General features: G+C 32.5%; 2 protein-coding genes across 9 annotated transcripts; one reads left to right on the plus strand and one right to left on the minus strand.

Annotated features, from left to right (window-relative positions):
* Positions 1 to 303: 303 nt before the first annotated feature.
* LOC111281269 (protein GID8 homolog) lies at positions 304 to 3,627 on the minus strand. Of its 3 annotated transcripts, none has more exons than XM_022868971.2 (7): positions 3,432 to 3,627; positions 3,211 to 3,295; positions 2,784 to 2,943; positions 2,588 to 2,694; positions 1,863 to 1,994; positions 1,578 to 1,734; positions 304 to 711 (listed from the first exon to the last, which is right to left on the minus strand). In XM_022868971.2, the coding sequence occupies exons 2-7, from the start codon at positions 3,262 to 3,264 to the stop codon at positions 590 to 592; spliced, it is 732 nt and encodes a 243-aa protein (XP_022724706.1). In that variant the 5' UTR covers positions 3,265 to 3,295; positions 3,432 to 3,627; the 3' UTR covers positions 304 to 589. The 3 variants fall into 3 exon arrangements, with proteins under 3 accessions (XP_022724706.1, XP_022724707.1, XP_089613329.1); XM_022868972.2 differs by having other exon boundaries at positions 3,211 to 3,316; positions 3,432 to 3,596; XM_089757203.1 differs by having other exon boundaries at positions 617 to 753.
* A 2,026-nt stretch (positions 3,628 to 5,653) lies between these two features.
* On the plus strand, positions 5,654 to 16,490 carry LOC111281111 (helicase-like transcription factor CHR28). 6 transcript variants are annotated; one of them, XM_089756783.1, is made up of 13 exons: positions 5,793 to 6,267; positions 6,789 to 6,864; positions 6,961 to 7,317; positions 7,462 to 7,929; positions 8,008 to 8,705; positions 9,799 to 9,870; positions 10,519 to 10,596; positions 10,703 to 11,597; positions 11,769 to 11,899; positions 12,061 to 12,279; positions 12,990 to 13,589; positions 13,702 to 13,911; positions 15,869 to 16,490. In XM_089756783.1, exons 1-13 carry the CDS (start codon positions 6,112 to 6,114, stop codon positions 15,971 to 15,973), a joined length of 4,065 nt encoding a protein of 1,354 aa, XP_089612909.1. In that variant the 5' UTR covers positions 5,793 to 6,111; the 3' UTR covers positions 15,974 to 16,490. The 6 variants fall into 6 exon arrangements, with proteins under 6 accessions (XP_022724463.2, XP_022724462.2, XP_089612909.1 ...); XM_022868729.2 differs by having other exon boundaries at positions 5,831 to 6,267; positions 6,946 to 7,317; XM_022868728.2 differs by having other exon boundaries at positions 5,654 to 6,267; positions 7,462 to 8,705.
* The last annotated feature ends 673 nt before the right edge of the window (positions 16,491 to 17,163 follow it).

Here is a 17,163-nt window from a genome sequence, read left to right on the forward strand (position 1 = left end):
GACATTAGACATGTGGTTTGGAGTGAAGATTTGCTCTTTCAATAATTTGTATTTTCGTTCGTTTTTCTTGTTCTTTTGCAGTCTCTATGGCAGATTTTCGTGGTAACAAATTCGCTTGCAATACTGGCATTTGTACAATAACCATAGATGGACATGTTGATTTATATTTGCTGCCTGGCCGCTGAGCTGGCTATTTGCACCATATCTGGTGATTATGCTTGATTTCGATTGACAACGTCAATGAGATAGAAGAGCTTGAATATGGACATAACTGAAAGGCGAAAGTTTCAGTAAACACAGCAATAACAGCAAAGCTTTGAGCTTTTTCTATTTTGTTGTTGGAAATCCCATTCAAAGGATAAACGCATGATTGTCAATTGTACAAGGGCACTGACTTAACCTAAGAACGAAGTAAACACCAACCAAAGGCAACTAAATTCTTCTAACCACATCTTAACAAATGACATCCAACAAATTTCAAGCTACAGTCCCTGTGTAGAGGTTACAAGCATAATCACTTCATTCCATTCAGCTCTACCTCTGGTTAATCCAAAGCAACTTGATTCGTCCACAATGACTTGCAAACCTTTCAAACAGCAGGATCTTCAAGTGTGGCATTTGATAGATCATTTATGCGAGGATATGCTGCTTTCTCATCCAGTTGATTTTGAGCCCATATCAGCATCTTTAGCAAGCTTGGAAGCTTTGGGTCTGACCTCCAATAGTTTGCAGATTAAGCAAATTTTACTAAGTCTTGAAGACAGAAGAAATAATCTCAAATTTTAAATCAAACTGGGACATGATGGTATCAACTTAAATAAATAAAAAGTTAGAATTGACAAAAGAATCGGCATGGTACAGGCAATCACAGAAATCCTTCTTGCTTGTTAAACATCAAAAACTTCTGTGGACCAAAAACGGCAGACATTTGCTGCACATTGCTCTCCTAATTAGAGAAATTCTGCAACCCAAATACATCTAATCATTGATGCCATCTCAATCACACAAGAGCACAGAATGCTTATTTGACCTTTTCTTGTATACTGTGTACATACCAGGCACTATATTCGGTTTAATAATGACAGAATTCAGCTGAAGGACAAACAACCCAATAAAGCACAGAAGCCGCATGAATGTTGCCACTTACCACTAAAATCTTAACAATATATTATTGCTGATGCAAGAATTAAAAGAAAGGATGGAAAATAACATGCCTATTGCCAATTGATTGGTAAAGTATATCTAGGATGATGGTACAGAGAAAGTATTTGCATTCTTCTTTTTTTTTTAATTGTTGATCAATAAGCAGGTATTAAGGCAAGACCCGTAAAGAACTAAGTGGCTTGTCCATAAATTTAAAGGGAATCTAGAAGAGAAGTAAACAATCATATTTAAAAGTTCCTATCGGCATAGAACATTAAGACAAAGCATAGAAGAGTTGGTAACAAGAAACTTTCTTAAACAATGTCGCCGGGCCAAGGCAGGAAGGTCAAACTTCTTTAATGACTAGGTATACTAACTTAGAAAAGTCTCCCCAAAAGTAAATAAATCAAGAATATTAAAGACAGCACACAAACCTTTTTCATGACTCTGGCTAGTAAGAATGGCTGCATTCACCTCATTTGCTGTCTTAAGACGCTGTGATATGTCCAGAAGCTCTCCTACTGGGCAGTTTGAAACGTCTTCAAAAGCCAGAAGTGAAACAGTCCTCTCCAACTCTTCTAAAAAGCTTTGCTGCAGAAAAAGTTGTCATCTTAGATCCAAGTATTATCTACAACAAATAAATGCTGGTTACATGTACAAAATGTTAAGAAGTAAAATAAGCAAGCATAAGTTCTAATGCATTAATGAAGAAGAGTTACATTTTCTTCTCCCCTAGGTGCAAGCTCCTCCTGAGCAAATTCCAGGGCTTCTTCTACTTTTCCATTCCGAATCAATTCTATCAATCTCTGCTGTTGGAGATGGAAAAAGAGTTGGGGATTTGTATCCAGTATCTGGAAAAAAATAAATTTCAAAATTGAAGACAGTTTCAAGAGAATAGTATGACATTATTTTTCTTTTACAGCATGTATCAGAAATTCTTCATATCTGAAAAGAATTCCTCTACCCTTAATTGACAGATTTCCAAATTTACTTAAACACCACTAAATATGGGATTAGTATTTCAAATAAAAAAAGTTAAGCAAAAGGGTGCCCCTTTTTAACACCCAACTTCTCTCGATACTATTGTCGATGACAGAAAATTAAGAAAAACAACTCTCTCTAGAAGTACAACAAGATCCTAATAATGGATTTTCTAACAGTTGATCTAGCTCTGGCTGAAACAAGATATCATGGAATGTAAAAATATTTGAGCTCATTCTTGTTAGTACAAAATTGGACATTATTACTTCTTCCATTAAATTCTTATGAAAAATTTAGATTTTCATAGAGACTACTGGAAGGAAAGATGTATAGTAACAACGAATCAATAATATGAAACAGATCATGTGTTCATTTGAAAAAGTAACTTATTAGTTTAACATTATAAGTAATCAACAGAATTTAGTAGTTAGAGAACTCATCACATTATAATCAAACATCCTACCTCAGGATTTAAATCATTAACTTTCTCAATAGCATCCTCAACATTTCCACATTGTACAGCCCTTTTAACAGCCATGCGATCCGTGATTGTTGCAAGATCAATATCTGCTATTCTGCAATAAGGAAAATAAAACGTATACTTTAAGAACACTAATAAAAGAGCACAAGAGTAAGCATTTGTTTTCTTTGTAGGATACGCTCAGCTCCAGATTCAATCCGGAATTTTTCGGCTGCTTCAACATAACCCTCAGTAACAAGAAAATTCATCACCAATTTATTCATGTCTTCTTTCCTGATTTTAATATCATTCAATCTCTTTTCCCACTCTTCCCTTGTAATCACTTTCTTCGACGTAGCCTGTCAACGAAACAATTTGAAACATAAGCACACTCCATTCATTAAACTAATCCTCTAATGCCTTCAAAATTCCATTAAAAGGCAATCTATCATGTCTCTCATGCATCCTTCAATAAAAATGAAATGCTGCTAAAAGTTGAATTTCCCTTAATCAAGGTTAAAGATTTCATTGTTTTAAACAACACCCAAATTCTTAAAAGAGTAAAAATCAATGATCAAATTATCCCCAATGACCAAATAAAATTAATAAAAGCAGAAGAAAGATACCATTTGTTCTTCGATTTCAGCTAGTTGACGAATTGCAATCCAGAACAGTGACATCAGTGCTGCACCTTCACTCCCATTTGATTTCCTATATCAGGTAAGAAAAAACCTAAAATTTTCACATTGAAAAGATTTCAACTTTTTCATCTCCAAAATCCACCGAACAATTAATTAACCACAAAAAAATAAAAAATAAACTTGCTGAAATTAGGAAAAGAAAATACCTTAGGCAGATGGATTTAGAAATAACTGAAATTGCAATGATTATGTATTTATATGCAAAAAATATACATTAAAATGATAATAAAAAACGGTTCTTTGGGTTTCCAATGAGTTCTTGCTGCGATCCTTTTCTTTTCTTGTATGTTTTGCTGCGCTCGTTTATCATTGCTTCCAGCTTCGGGTTCCTTTTTTTAATTTTTTTTAAGAAAATAAAAGAAAATCGATTTAAATGGATTGGATCGGGTTAGAGACTCATGGGCCTTAACCGACATGTTTGAGACATTAGATTTGGGCTTCAGATGTTTTTCTGCTCTTTTCAGTCCAGAGACTCTGGGTCTCTTTGTTCAGACAACTTGCTCTTTCTATATTTCTATCTTTTTTTTTTTTTAATATTAACTTATTAAACAATGCTAACAAAAGAAAAAAAAAATATTTTTAACATAGAGTTCAAAATTTCATTTCTTCTCTAATATGATGATTATATTATTACGATTTTTGTTAATTATATTTATATGAATGAGTAAATGTATTTTCGTTTTCAAATTTTTTATTAAAATATTGAGATTATAAAGAGTTATATTTAATTGATTTTCATAAGTAAAAAAAAAAATGATATTCAACGTTTAATATGAGTCGTAAGTAAAAAGAAAAATATGATAATCAACTTTTAATATGAATTATTAAATTTAATCTCTAACAATAGATAAAAAAAAGGTATTGTTATGTTATTTTATTGGATGCCTAATGCTAACGTAATTTATATTGTCATGTTTTTCATACAATTGCATTTATGAATAAAGATGGCAATGAAGTGAATATATGTTATTTTTTATTTCAATTTATTTAAATATTCGTTTAAATTTAATATTATTATCTAAATTTGAATTTATTTAAATATATATTATTTGTTTAAATATTTGAATTTATTAAAATATTATTTTTAAAATTTTTTAAATATTAAATATTAAAAATTAAATTAAAAATTAAATATTTTTTTGTTAAGATTTAAAACTTTTCATAAATATAAAATTTTACATATTATACATATATAAAACGAAAAATGAATTTAGATACAAATTTAAATATTTTTAATTATTTAATAAAATTTAAATGAATTTAAATATTAAATATCTAACTAATATTATCTTATTCAAATTTATTACAAGTAATAAATTTTTTATTTAAATTCATTAATTAATTATTTATAATTATCTATATTTAAGGTTGATAGCCCAACTCGTTTTGATGGATTTCGATCTAAACTAATATCATAAGATATGTTTTTTTTAATTTTTTTAAAAAATTGAATTTCGTATCTAGTTGTATAATAATAAAAAAAAATAAAGATCGAGTCAGAGTTGAATTTTAAGTAAACTTGATCCGATTCGATATATATAAATAATTATATTTATTTATTTATATATATTAATATATAAATTTAATTTTATATTTATATTAAAAATAATTTTTTATATTTAAAATTAATATTTTACATTAAAAAATTATATTTAAAAAATAATTTATTATTTTTTAATTAAATCAGATCGAATATAATTTATATAATATTAAATTAAATCAAATTTAAATTTAAAAAAAATAAAAAATTTTTTAAATCAAATTAAATTTAAATTTTATAGATATAAAATCAAATTAAATTGAATACAAACAAAATTTTTTTCTAAATCGATCCGTTATTATCTTTACCATATTCAATATAAATAAATCAAATCATAAAATATATGCTTTCTATTTATTATCTATTACTGTTCTTATTCATGAATCCAATGACAACACAAATCGATGAAAGAAACTACGAAGAAACTTGTTTGCCACCTTTTATTCTAGTCTCTGTCTCTCTCTCGGGGGAAACAACTGTCTGTCTAAAGACAAAACCCGTGATCCTAGGTTAGTTAAATTAACTGACATCAACCGACGAAATTTCACCTGCAGAAACAGCTCTTGTCCATTTCTTCCAAGACAGGTAAATAAATTTAAATCAATCACTCATTTGGTCAGTTAGAAATCGAGGGAGTGGGTACTAAGAAGTTTCCTCCTCCTCTTCTAGAAGTTCATTTGCTCTTCGGTGGCGCGTGCATCTCTATATTTTTCTTTTGTCCGATTAAGACAATTGCTGGCATGACGCGTTTAACTCGCGTGTCTCTTCCACCGACTCGCCCAACTCCGCCGCCCCGCTTAATTCTCTCAAAAAACCAAAATCCAATATGAAAACGACACTACGACGTAGTATCTCCAAGTCTTCCAACTTTATTTTTCCCTCCCCGCTCGCTCAACCGAAGAATCTGAGACAAACAAGATTTTAAAAAATAATAATAATTATTATTTAAAAAAAAGAGAAAATTCGTCTGCTAAAAAGTCTTTCGCCGATAACCAATCCCTCTTTAAACCCGAAAAAAGGCCACCACACCACATTCTTTACGACTCTCTATCCATTTTTTTTTACTTATTTTCCAAAGCTAAAAACAAAAGTTTGCATCTCATTTGAAACCGCCAACGAGAACTTTCTCGGAAACTTCTCCCTCTTTCTTCTTTTAAGTGATGCGACTCGGTTTGTTTGGATCCAATATTTGGCTGTTTCCCGTGAATTGGCCGGGGTTTACAAGAGCTTTGGGTTAGGGTTTTCAAAAAGCAATTTAGGGTTTTCGGTGTTGTTCTTTTTGTCTGATGATGGGGGAGGATAACTATAATGATAGCTCCGGTTTATTGCCAAGTGGCGATCCCTCGGCCGATTATAAGTTCGATGACTTCGCTGCCGATGGTCTTTGCGTCGATCTCGACATCTTCCATCACATTCTTGAAGAGAATTGTGATCCTCCACAGGTAGTTATTTTCTCGCGGTTATATCCGGTGCCATTTTTAGGGTTTGGAGCGTGAAGATTCTGGTGGAATCCTACTCTCAAGTGTTGAAATTTTGAACGGAATTTGTTGTTTAGATCACTGACTCTGTATTGAAAACCTAGCAAGTTGATTCATCTCCCATGTTCTGTTATGAGCAACGAGTCAGTGACAGCTTAAATTTAGCTGATTTGATGAGAATATTGAGTTTTATAGCTTGGTTGAAATCGAATGAAATAGAATATATTCTGCTAATTTATTGATTCCAAGTATTTCCTTGGTGAATTTGTGATTCTGGAATTCAAATCAACTCATTTAATTTATTGAAATTGTCAATGTGGGTTTTTTCGGTCTAAAACTTCTGATTATAAAAGCTTGCATGGGATGATTATCAAAGATTGAACTGATATTTCATAGCTTTCTTATGCCTCTTGTTCTCGATGAAAGTTCATCCGTGTTTTCTGTTCTTTCTTTGGGTAGTTTAACTTATCTTTACCAAATTGCAGGGTAATCCAGAAGATCCATCACCTGGAAATATGTCTCAAGAGGACTCGGTTCCTGAATCCATCCAGGTTCAGAGTGGTAAAATTTTCTTGCACAAACATTTTTCTAATTGTTTTCTTGATATAATGAATTTCTTATGATATCTTCTTGAATTTGAAGAATCGTGTTCCTCAGGGTTTACTTTTGGAGATCTTTTGAGGCATAAGTCTGAGGCTCCAGATGCTAGGTCGTGGTCTATAGGTGGTTCATTTGATTATCATCGGAAATTAGAACCCTCTGCACATGATTGTTCTCCAGTCCCGACATCCTCCGTAAGTTTTAAAGAGTGGTGTCCATTTGGTCAAGCGACATCCTATACAGAGGTGGTTGGAATGCCTGTGCTTGAGATGCCTAGCTGTACAACAGCATCTAGTTTTGCTGAGATGGATGGCAACCATGTGTTAGATCGTGGAGATAATTTAAATTTTGACCTTGTGGGTAATAGAACTTGTATACAATTCAAGAATACTGCAGAGGATTTTGACTACAAAAGTATGTTAGCCACTCCCTAATTAAACCTAAACAATGTCAGTCCCTTGTGCATTTTGAAATTTTTGTATACCATTGCTTGAGTGCTTTGTACTGTACCTAAAATTTTTAGTGGAAATACTGATTCTTGTTTACTGAATATTGCAGATGCTTTGCACAGCGCTGCTGTTGAGAATATGAACTTAATATGTGGTCATGTTGGTGATTTTCTAAGTGATACCTTGGAAACCCTGGAAGCTCCTGAAAGTAAGGTAGGTAGGTCTATGAAGTTTTCCTCCGATGCTGATATGATTTCACCTAATGTTACTTCTAATGAGTCTACCATCTGTCATGGTTCTGACATTGTTAGTGATGTTAGTGATCCTCGTTCAGTTACACCTCATTACATGAACGGAGATAATGCATATTTTTCTGATTCCTCAGTGCACCATTGGCTTAGTTCCTTAAGTTTTATGTCTGAAGAAATTAAGGCGGGTGAAGTAGTCGAATTTCCAACTGAGAGTGCATGCTCAAGTGGTAGGATAATTTTCAATGGTCAGGATGGGACTGATAATAGGTCTGCGTCACAACTCTCAATGACTGATTTCTCTGATGTAGAGCAACAGCATTTTGAAGGTGAAGGGAATGATCATGTTTTACCTGCCTGTGGAAGTTTGTCATACATTGCTAATGATGGAATTTTTTATGACAAAGGATCGGTGCAGCCATTCAGTCATTCTCAACCTTGCATTTCAAACAACAATCAAGCAGTTTGTGTAAAGTATGAAGATAATAAAGTGATTACATCTGGCAGCATCTTCTACCATTCTGCTGAAGCTTTAGATGAAGCTAGCTGGAGAAAGTCTACTAACAGGGTTGATGACTTATTATCTGTTGATGAAGACTTGAAGCAATCGTTGTCTGATATTTCACCTTCTATATCAAATCAGGAGTTTATATTTAGTGGCAAGGATGCTCATCATTATCATCAAGATATTAATCTAAACGTTAAAAGTCAATCTTCCCTTTATGGTGGACATTTGAATTTAGCTTCCTCAGAGCAATATTTTTCCAGCACTCACCCAATTACTTCAACCAAGATGCACTTAGGTTGTTTTGGGGAAGAAAGAGAGAGAAAGCTGATTCCTTTGAGTATGGGTCTTTCAAAAGTCAGTACTGAATCTATTCACAGCAATTCATCAGATTGCAGATCCTATTTTGATGATGATCCTGATATATGTATTCTTGAAGACATCAGTCAACCTGCCTGCTCAAATCAATACCCGCTGCTTGTAAAGAATACTTCTAGTTTGCCACATGCTAAGTTTAGTAACCTGCTTCATACCCCAGGAATGGGAGGTGTCAGGGTAAAGGGAAATGATGAGCGTTTAATTTTTCAGGTTGCATTGCAGGTTAGTGCTGTTTGTTTGAAATTGCTTTTTTTTTTTTTTTTCTTTTAGCAGTTATGGATCGGTAATGTGCTGACATATTGATTTTTATTTTCTTTAAAGTTTAAAATGATGTTTGATCTTGAGAACTTCGAAGGTTTGTAGATACAGAACATATTTAAATTGACAATTGATCTGCATGGAATAATTTCAGCGTCCCATGCTTGTTGAATCAATAGAATTTGGATGAATTTCGGGGATTGCTTGCATTTTAGTCCATTGTGGCATAGGTGGCTAGACAGAAACAGTCTTCAGCTCCTTTGTAATTACACGTTTATTTAGTTATGCATTATCTTTCACTGCAAAAAAAGGTAATCTTTTAGGGAGTGGTTGAATGAAATTGTGGCCCTAATAGTTCACTGATCTCTTTGAAAGAAATCTATTTATAAAACATGGTAATTTATTATCTCTCACCACCAAGAAAAATAATTATTATTCGTTATGGAGTGGTTAAATAAAATAGTGCCTTTATGATTTATCTATTTCTTTAATAGAACCCTGTTCTGATTTATACTTCTAAAACATTGCAATGTTATTTTTTACGTCTTCTTTCTGTTGTATTTTGCCCTAAGGCAAAATAATGCTTTGGAAGAGGGGGAAAGTGAAGGCTTTGTAAAAGATGATTGTGACTCCTTCAAATATCAAGCCCCAGTTAATTCAACAGCCACTTACCCTCTTCACTTCCTCTTCTTTCAAATAGCACCAGGGCCTTGCCTTTGGCCAGAAGGGCTATTGAATTAAGACTCAGCTACATAAACTGTTATTATGTTTAATAAAAAATGTCTACTAAAAATCTTCAGAGTTTAGATTCTTTCAAAAAACTTTTCAGGTTAATTTGATTCTGCCATGAAATTGGGTCTCAGAGTGTAGATATTTCCAGTTGGAAGTGTTATGTAAGATGGATGTTTAAGCTTCTTTGATACTCCTGTGTGGATAAAGCATTGAGTTGCCTACTTTCTGATCTAAACTAGTGCCCCTTTATATTGGAATCAATGTTATATGCAGTGTTTGTCACTGTATGTTGACTTGATTAATGAGAGTGTGGTATGCATCACAGGTTCTTTCTCAGCCAAAGTCTGAAGCTAGTCCTCCAGATGGTGTTTTGACAGTACCTCTTCTACGACATCAGGTTTGAATTGTTCTATCTCGTACTTTTTCCTTTGTATTTCAGTTTGTGAATATTGAGGTTCTATGAATTTTTTTACTTCAGTGATTGGGAAATGTTATTTGCATTAGGTAAAAATAGCTGCAGCTGAGGATTTGATCTAAAAGTACTTGCATAGGGTTTATGGTTTGGTTATCTATGAATGCCTAAAATGGGCATGACTTATCTGCAAGAAAGAACAACATAGCTAAAATATACTTATCCTGATCGAGCTGGATAAAATTGACTCAAAATTAGTTATATATGGTGATCGTTTGCAACTTCTTTCTTCGAACAGTGCAATGTTAATATTTTGAGTCTTTTGCTGTTTTTTTATGCTTTATTTTTTTGTGAATGGTTATATATTTCCGTACCATTTGTGGGTGCAGTCAAAGAAAGAACCTTAGACAGAGAGATTATGTTATTTTTTTTTGTTGTAGTTTGATTTAAGGTACTGTGCTATTTATTAACTATGGTGTAACTGTTGATTTTGAAGTTGAAAATTGCTTTTTCCATGTTGCTTTGCTTATTTTCTGTATGTTTGCATGGTGGGTGCCAAAGTTCTCCTGCATGTTCATTTGTGAGTGTGTATGTTTCTGTTCCAATTCATTTCTAACATAATCCATGAAACAGAGAATTGCTTTGTCATGGATGACCCAGAAGGAGAAAGCTGGCTTGCACTGTTTAGGAGGAATTCTTGCAGATGATCAGGTCAGTTGCCATATTCTCATGTTGTCTTACACTAGTTACACCATCATGAGTTACTTATACATATATATATATATATATATGTATGTATGTATGTATTTTCTTGCAGGGATTAGGAAAAACTGTATCAACAATTGCACTTATTCTTATGGAAAGGCCTCCATCTTCTGGAGCATCTTCTCAAGATACAAGAAAGGTTGAGTTGGAAACACTAAATTTGGATGATGATGATGAAGAGATGAAGCAAGAATCTGATAACAATCAAGTTATGGCAAATGGTGCTTCAAAGAAAAGCTCTTCTACATCAGAGCAAGCAAAGGGAAGGCCAGCTGCTGGAACTCTCATTGTATGTCCGACAAGTGTATTGCGGCAGTGGGAGGAGGAGTTACATAATAAGGTAACAAGAAAAGCTAATCTCTCTGTTCTAGTATACCATGGAAGCAACAGAACAAAGGATCCTGTTGAGTTAGCAAAGTATGATGTTGTCCTTACTACATATTCAATCGTTAGCATGGAGGTCCCAAAGCATTCTCCTGTTCGTGGAGATGATGATGAGAAAAGGAAGTTGGAAGGTGAACATGCCTCATCTATGGATTTTCCACCATGCAAGAAAAGGAAATACCCTTCTAGTTCTAATAAAAAAGGAGTGAAGCATAAGAAGGGAGTGGATGAATCGCTTCTTGATTCTGTTTCTCGACCTCTTGCCAAAGTTGGATGGTTTAGAATTGTTCTGGATGAGGCCCAAAGCATAAAAAACCACAGAACTCAAGTTGCTAGGGCTTGTTGGGGCCTTCGTGCTAAACGTAGATGGTGCTTGTCTGGGACTCCAATTCAAAATGCCATTGATGACCTTTATAGCTACTTCAGATTTCTGAGATATGACCCATATGCTTCTTACAAGTCATTCTGTTCTTCCATAAAGGTCCCGATTACTAAAAATCCAGTGAAAGGGTATCCAAAATTGCAAGCTATCTTGCAGACAATAATGTTACGTCGCACCAAAGGTACTAAATGTGCAAGATTTAATTAATTTTAATTGGTCTTGCAGTAAAATGTGGTTCTACAGTGATGTTCCAAATCCAATTTGTATATCATGGCTGTAGAACTTCCTTGAGGCTGTTATTTGCATGCAAGTAAATGCAATCACTTATGATCACCTTGTGTTCTTTGTGCAGGTACTCTTCTTGATGGGAAACCAATTATTAACTTGCCACCTAAAGTGATAGAACTTAAAAAGGTGGAATTCACAAACGAGGAACGTGATTTCTACTCCAGACTGGAGTCTGATTCACGTGCTCAGTTTAAAGTATGGTTTTAGTCTAATTAAGTTTTAGATTTACATTGCAGATCTTCTACATTTCTTGTAGCTTATCAGAATATACCTAATGATACTTATAGTTTATGTGGTCATATTATTCTTCTATGGTACATTCTGTCCTTCTTTGCTAATTTTAAAATCTTTATCAGGAGTATGCAGCTGCTGGGACTGTCAAACAAAACTATGTGAATATCTTGTTGATGCTTTTGCGCCTCCGACAAGCCTGTGATCATCCTCTTCTTGTCAGGGGTTTTGATTCAAACTCTTCATGGAGATCATCGATTGAGACTGCAAAGAAGCTTCCTCAGGAGAAGCTAAAATTTCTTCTGAGTTGTTTATCATCTTTGGCACTCTGTGGCATCTGCAATGTATGTACTTATTTCTGCTTGTTTCTTTAGTTGGTTTCTGTCTGCTTTAAGAACTGCTTCTTACAACATTTCTGATGATTAATACTTGCCTAGGAACACATCTGTCTGTTCATATGGTTTTTAAGGATTTTAGTGATCAAATAATGAATTTTGCTCAATGAGGATAGACAAATACTTATTTGGGTATGTTCAGATGGTTCGGCTTGGGGAATGCTGAAGGATCATATTGTGCTGTTAGGGAGGCATGTTTTGACTTGCATGGCTAATTAATGGTTGTAAATTTCCTAGGTGACCCAGAATAAATGTTACAAGGTTTTCTGTTAGCCATGTGAGTCTCGGGAGATCTTTATTCATCTGAGAAATCGTTCTTCTAATGTATTTTAACTTGATCTTCCTTTTCAATTCTATAATCATGATTTAATTTTGCTGATAGTTTAATTGTACAATAATTGTAGTAAAAATGATAGCTTTGACAAATTTTTTTTTTCCTGTGAGGTTCATGTCCCTCTATCTCTATATGGTTGTAAATATTCCCAAAATTCTGCTTGTTCTTTAAGAACTTTCTTAATTGGACTTTTTATCACTATATGTTTGCAACAGCTTTGGGTTAATTGTCTCTTTCGACATAATTTTTCTTTTTAGTTTTTCTTTTAATTATCCTTGAACTCTTAAGACCTCTCTGTTCTGACATCCTTGCTTCTATTCTATAGGATCCACCAGAAGATGCTGTTGTTGCTATCTGTGGTCATGTTTTCTGCAACCAATGCATCTCTGAACTTCTCTCTGGCGATGAGGACCATTGTGCCACTGCAAATTGCAAAGTTAGACTCAGTGCATCTTCTGTGTTTTCAAATGCCACTTTAAACAGTTCTCTTTCTGAGAAGCCTGGTCATGATAGTTCCCTTGATTGTTCTGATTCTAATGTTGTTGAGGTATCTAGGCCTTGTTCTGAGGATAGTATGTATGATTCTTCCAAAATTAGGGCTGCCCTTGAGGTCCTGCAATCGCTAGCTAAACCTCAAGATCATAGATTAAAGACTAGTAGCTATCCAGAAGGTTCATCCAATCTCCATTCTGGGGATTCACCAAATGGTTTTCCTGATGAAAAAAATCTGGTTAAGGATGAAAGTTTGAATGATTCCTATAAGGTATTTGGAAAGAAAGCCATAGTGTTTTCCCAGTGGACAAGGATGTTGGATTTATTTGAAGCCTGTCTTAAGAGTTCTTCCATCCAATACAGAAGACTAGATGGAACTATGTCAGTTGCTGCTAGAGATAAAGCAGTGAAAGATTTCAACACCCTACCAGAGGTTTTAATTACATCTGTTTTTTATCTTCTATTATTTTGTATGCTATCACGAGAGAGTGCAAGAGTCTGGTGTTTAGTGATTCCACTTGTGAAATTGATTCTTTTGCTTGTAGGTTTCTGTTATGATTATGTCTTTGAAAGCTGCCAGTCTGGGGCTGAACATGGTTGCAGCTTGCCATGTTCTTCTGCTTGATCTTTGGTGGAATCCTACAACAGAGGACCAGGCAATTGACAGAGCCCATCGAATCGGACAGACTCGCGCTGTAACTGTTTTACGATTAACTGTGAAAGATACAGTTGAAGATCGTATTTTAGCTCTTCAGGTAAGCTTTTCACCCCACCTTAGGCACATCATCTTTTTCCTTTTCCCTTTCGTAGTTAATACCGTAACTTTTATCAAGCTAAAGATTATATGTGATGACGGATATGGTTGGCAGCTGTCTAGAAAAATTTGGATGTATCTGATAGTGTTACCGGTGACGATCAGTGTTATAAACATGGATAAAGCTGTCCATAAGCTATACAGAAAAATTTGAGCTTGTGCCTGGGCTACGCCGGGCCTGAATGCTTATTTCTTCTTCTAAATGACGTAATTCTAATTAAATATAATTTAAAGCTAAATATGAAACTATTTTAAATTTGTCTATTATAAGTTCGGGCATAGAGGCAGCCTGAGCTTGCGCCTCAAAGCCCTGGCCTGCATGTGGTCCGGCGAGTGGACGCCTCTTCCTGATAGTTATTAGGAATCTGTCATATGTCTTTAATCTGTCTATAATCTACAATCTATCTACAATCTATAACTATAGATTAAACTATTTATAATCTATAATCTATAGATTAAAACTACCCCTTAGGGGATAGTGTAGTGACGTGTGGCAAGTCTTTTTCTTGTCATATGTCATCTTTCCTTTTAATATTTAAAAAAATCTATAATCTATAATCATCAATAACTATAGGTTAAAATTTCAATAATTATAGATTAAAATTGTCTCTTAAGGGATAGTGTGATGACATATGTCAACGCATGTACTTGTCATGTGTTATATTTTTAATTTTTAAAAGAAAATTTTAAAATTTTTTAAGATTACTATGATGCCATGTGACGAGCTCTTTGCTTATCACGTGGCATTTAACTTTTTTTTTAAAGTTTTTCTAAAATTTTTTATTTGTTTAATTATAATTATAATTATAATTATAATAAAAATAAAAAATAAGAGGTGAGTAGACTCGTCAATGAAAAAGTCAATCTCAAAAATCTTAAAACTATCCATCATATTAAACCTCAATAAGAGATAAAAATGCAACTAAAACAATAATCAATTGAAATAAATAACTTACACAAAATCAACTAAAAACACACAAAAATAACAAAAAATTCTTTAAAAATTTACCAAATGTAGAATTTAAATATTTGAAAAAAAATCTTAAAAACAATAATATAAAATAAAAAATGAAAACATTAAAATTGAGATTTTTTAAAAATAAAATTTGAAAGAAAAAATTACTTATAACCAATCAGCACAAATAATCATAGAAAAAACTCTAAATATAAGATTTTCAAATTTTTATAAAAATTATAAAAAGTTTCTAGACCAAACAGGTAGCATTCTAGTAATATAATGAAAGATTGAGATTTTGGTATCTGACTGACAGCTAAAGATGAATAAGCAAAGAATGAATAAGGGAATTTAGGTCATATTTGGTATGTAAATTATGATAGAATAACATAAGATAATATTATTACTAAGATTAAATTAAATAATGTCATCTTATTTTGTGTTTAATGTATGTAAAGATTAAGATAAGTTAATTTATTTATTTGTTAAAATTATATTTCTTCAAAGTTTATATAATTTAAATTATTAATATAATTTTTAAAGATATAATTAGACATATAAATTTAATTTCATAGATTAAAAATAATTTTTTTTACTTAGGGATGATTGAATAATCTTATACTAAAAGTATATTAAGCTTTTTTACAATCCTTATTCTTATCTTTATATACAATTCAAACATGATATAAGATGATTATTATCTTATTTAATCAATAATCTTACACATCAAACATGACCTTAGGACCGAATATATCTAATCTGTAGTGTTATCCTTGTATTAAGCTAAAACTAACTTGCGCTTGGTTAAATACCCTTGGTGAAATGGTTTCCTAGCAGCCAATAATACTTCTATGTTTACTTTCACACAATTTTATTTGTTTTAACTTGAAACCTTTGCTCATGCAATAAATGACTTTTTTTTTATACTTTTTTAAATTAACAGCAAAAGAAGAGGGAGATGGTTGCATCTGCATTTGGGGAGGATGAAACAGGAGGTTGTCAGACTCGTCTCACAGTAGAAGACTTGGAATACTTGTTTATGGCATGACGTTTAAAATTACAGTGGTAAATCTACAATTCTTATAAATTGGCAGTGTTAGACTTGCATCCAATGTCGGTGCATCATGTTGGATCCGCAACTTATCCCTTCAGAACCATTTCCTAACCCATCTTCCCCGCCTAGCTGACCCATTCTGCTAACCCAGATACCATTTGGACATGAGGGGAAAGAGAAAGCCTCTTCTGACACTGTGTGAATACACGAAAGGAAAGTTAAATTTTTTGTTTTCTCCGGCCATTGATGGTTCTCAACCTCTCGTCACCTGTGGCATTGTATAGGGTTTAGGGCAAGTGCGCTATAACAAGTAAAAGATAGTAATAGAGTTGAACGTGCGATTCTGTTTTAGTCAGAGTAGTTGTAGATGATACTGATAGGTCTTCTTTCCCTGTTCTTTTCTTTTCCAGAGATACGAAAAAATGGAAAGTTGTAGCTTCATTGGCGATTTTTAAGTCTATTATTTTACTTGAGTGTTCATTCATTAATTTCAAGGCACAATTATTGTTTTTTTTTGGAGCTTTTTTGCTTTAGACGGTATTAATCATTCTTGGTTGTCTCAACCTTGACGGAATAGGATACGAGAAATACTTTTCATTTTTGTCTCTAAATTTTTATATTATATTTATTTTATATTTATATCTAAAATTTATTGCAAATTAATTTTTATTTTCATCTTCGTATGTATTTAATGATTTTGAATAATTTATATATATAATTAAAAAAAGAATTAAATTTTATTTTTAAAATTTTTATTTTGTATATTGAAATAATTTTTATAAATATATATTAATAAAATTTTTAAATAAAAATATATTAATTTTAATTAATTTAAAATAATAGTTTATATTATTTAATAAAAAATTTATTTATTAAATATAAATAAATAAATAAATAAACATATATATATATATAATATAGATACGAAGTAGATAAAATATTATTCATTTGCATTCTTATGTTTAATAAAAATTTTAAATTATATTTATACTCTTCTTCATCTTTACAATATAATATTTATCTATATTTTTATGTGAATAAAAAATTAAATTTCTTATTGGGTGTGGTAAAATTTACATATCTAGGAATGAGAACATAAGACCACTTCAAAACCTAACCAGTCACGAGACGCATAATAATTGCATCGAATCAAATTATTATGCAAACTGCAATAAATTTTCTCT

The sequence above is a fragment of the Durio zibethinus genome, chromosome 28 (assembly GCF_047325235.1).
Source record: "Durio zibethinus cultivar Kanyao isolate XHJ-2024 chromosome 28, ASM4732523v1, whole genome shotgun sequence".
Taxonomy (NCBI): Eukaryota; Viridiplantae; Streptophyta; class Magnoliopsida; order Malvales; family Malvaceae; genus Durio; species Durio zibethinus.

Coding starts and splice junctions, on each gene's coding strand:
- LOC111281111 (XM_022868727.2), top strand. CDS start 6,112: ATGATGGGGGAGGATAACTATAATGATAGCTCCGGTTTATTGCCAAGT. Junction 11,598..11,768: donor AATGTTACGTCGCACCAAAG/GTACTAAATGTG, acceptor TTCTTTGTGCAG/GTACTCTTCTTGATGGGAAA. Junction 13,590..13,701: donor ATTTCAACACCCTACCAGAG/GTTTTAATTACA, acceptor TTTTGCTTGTAG/GTTTCTGTTATGATTATGTC.
- LOC111281269 (XM_022868971.2), bottom strand. CDS start 3,264: ATGTCACTGTTCTGGATTGCAATTCGTCAACTAGCTGAAATCGAAGAA. Junction 2,695..2,783: donor GATTGAATCTGGAGCTGAGC/GTATCCTACAAA, acceptor ATTGCAGAATAG/CAGATATTGATCTTGCAACA. Junction 1,995..2,587: donor TTAATGATTTAAATCCTGAG/GTAGGATGTTTG, acceptor ATTTTTTTCCAG/ATACTGGATACAAATCCCCA.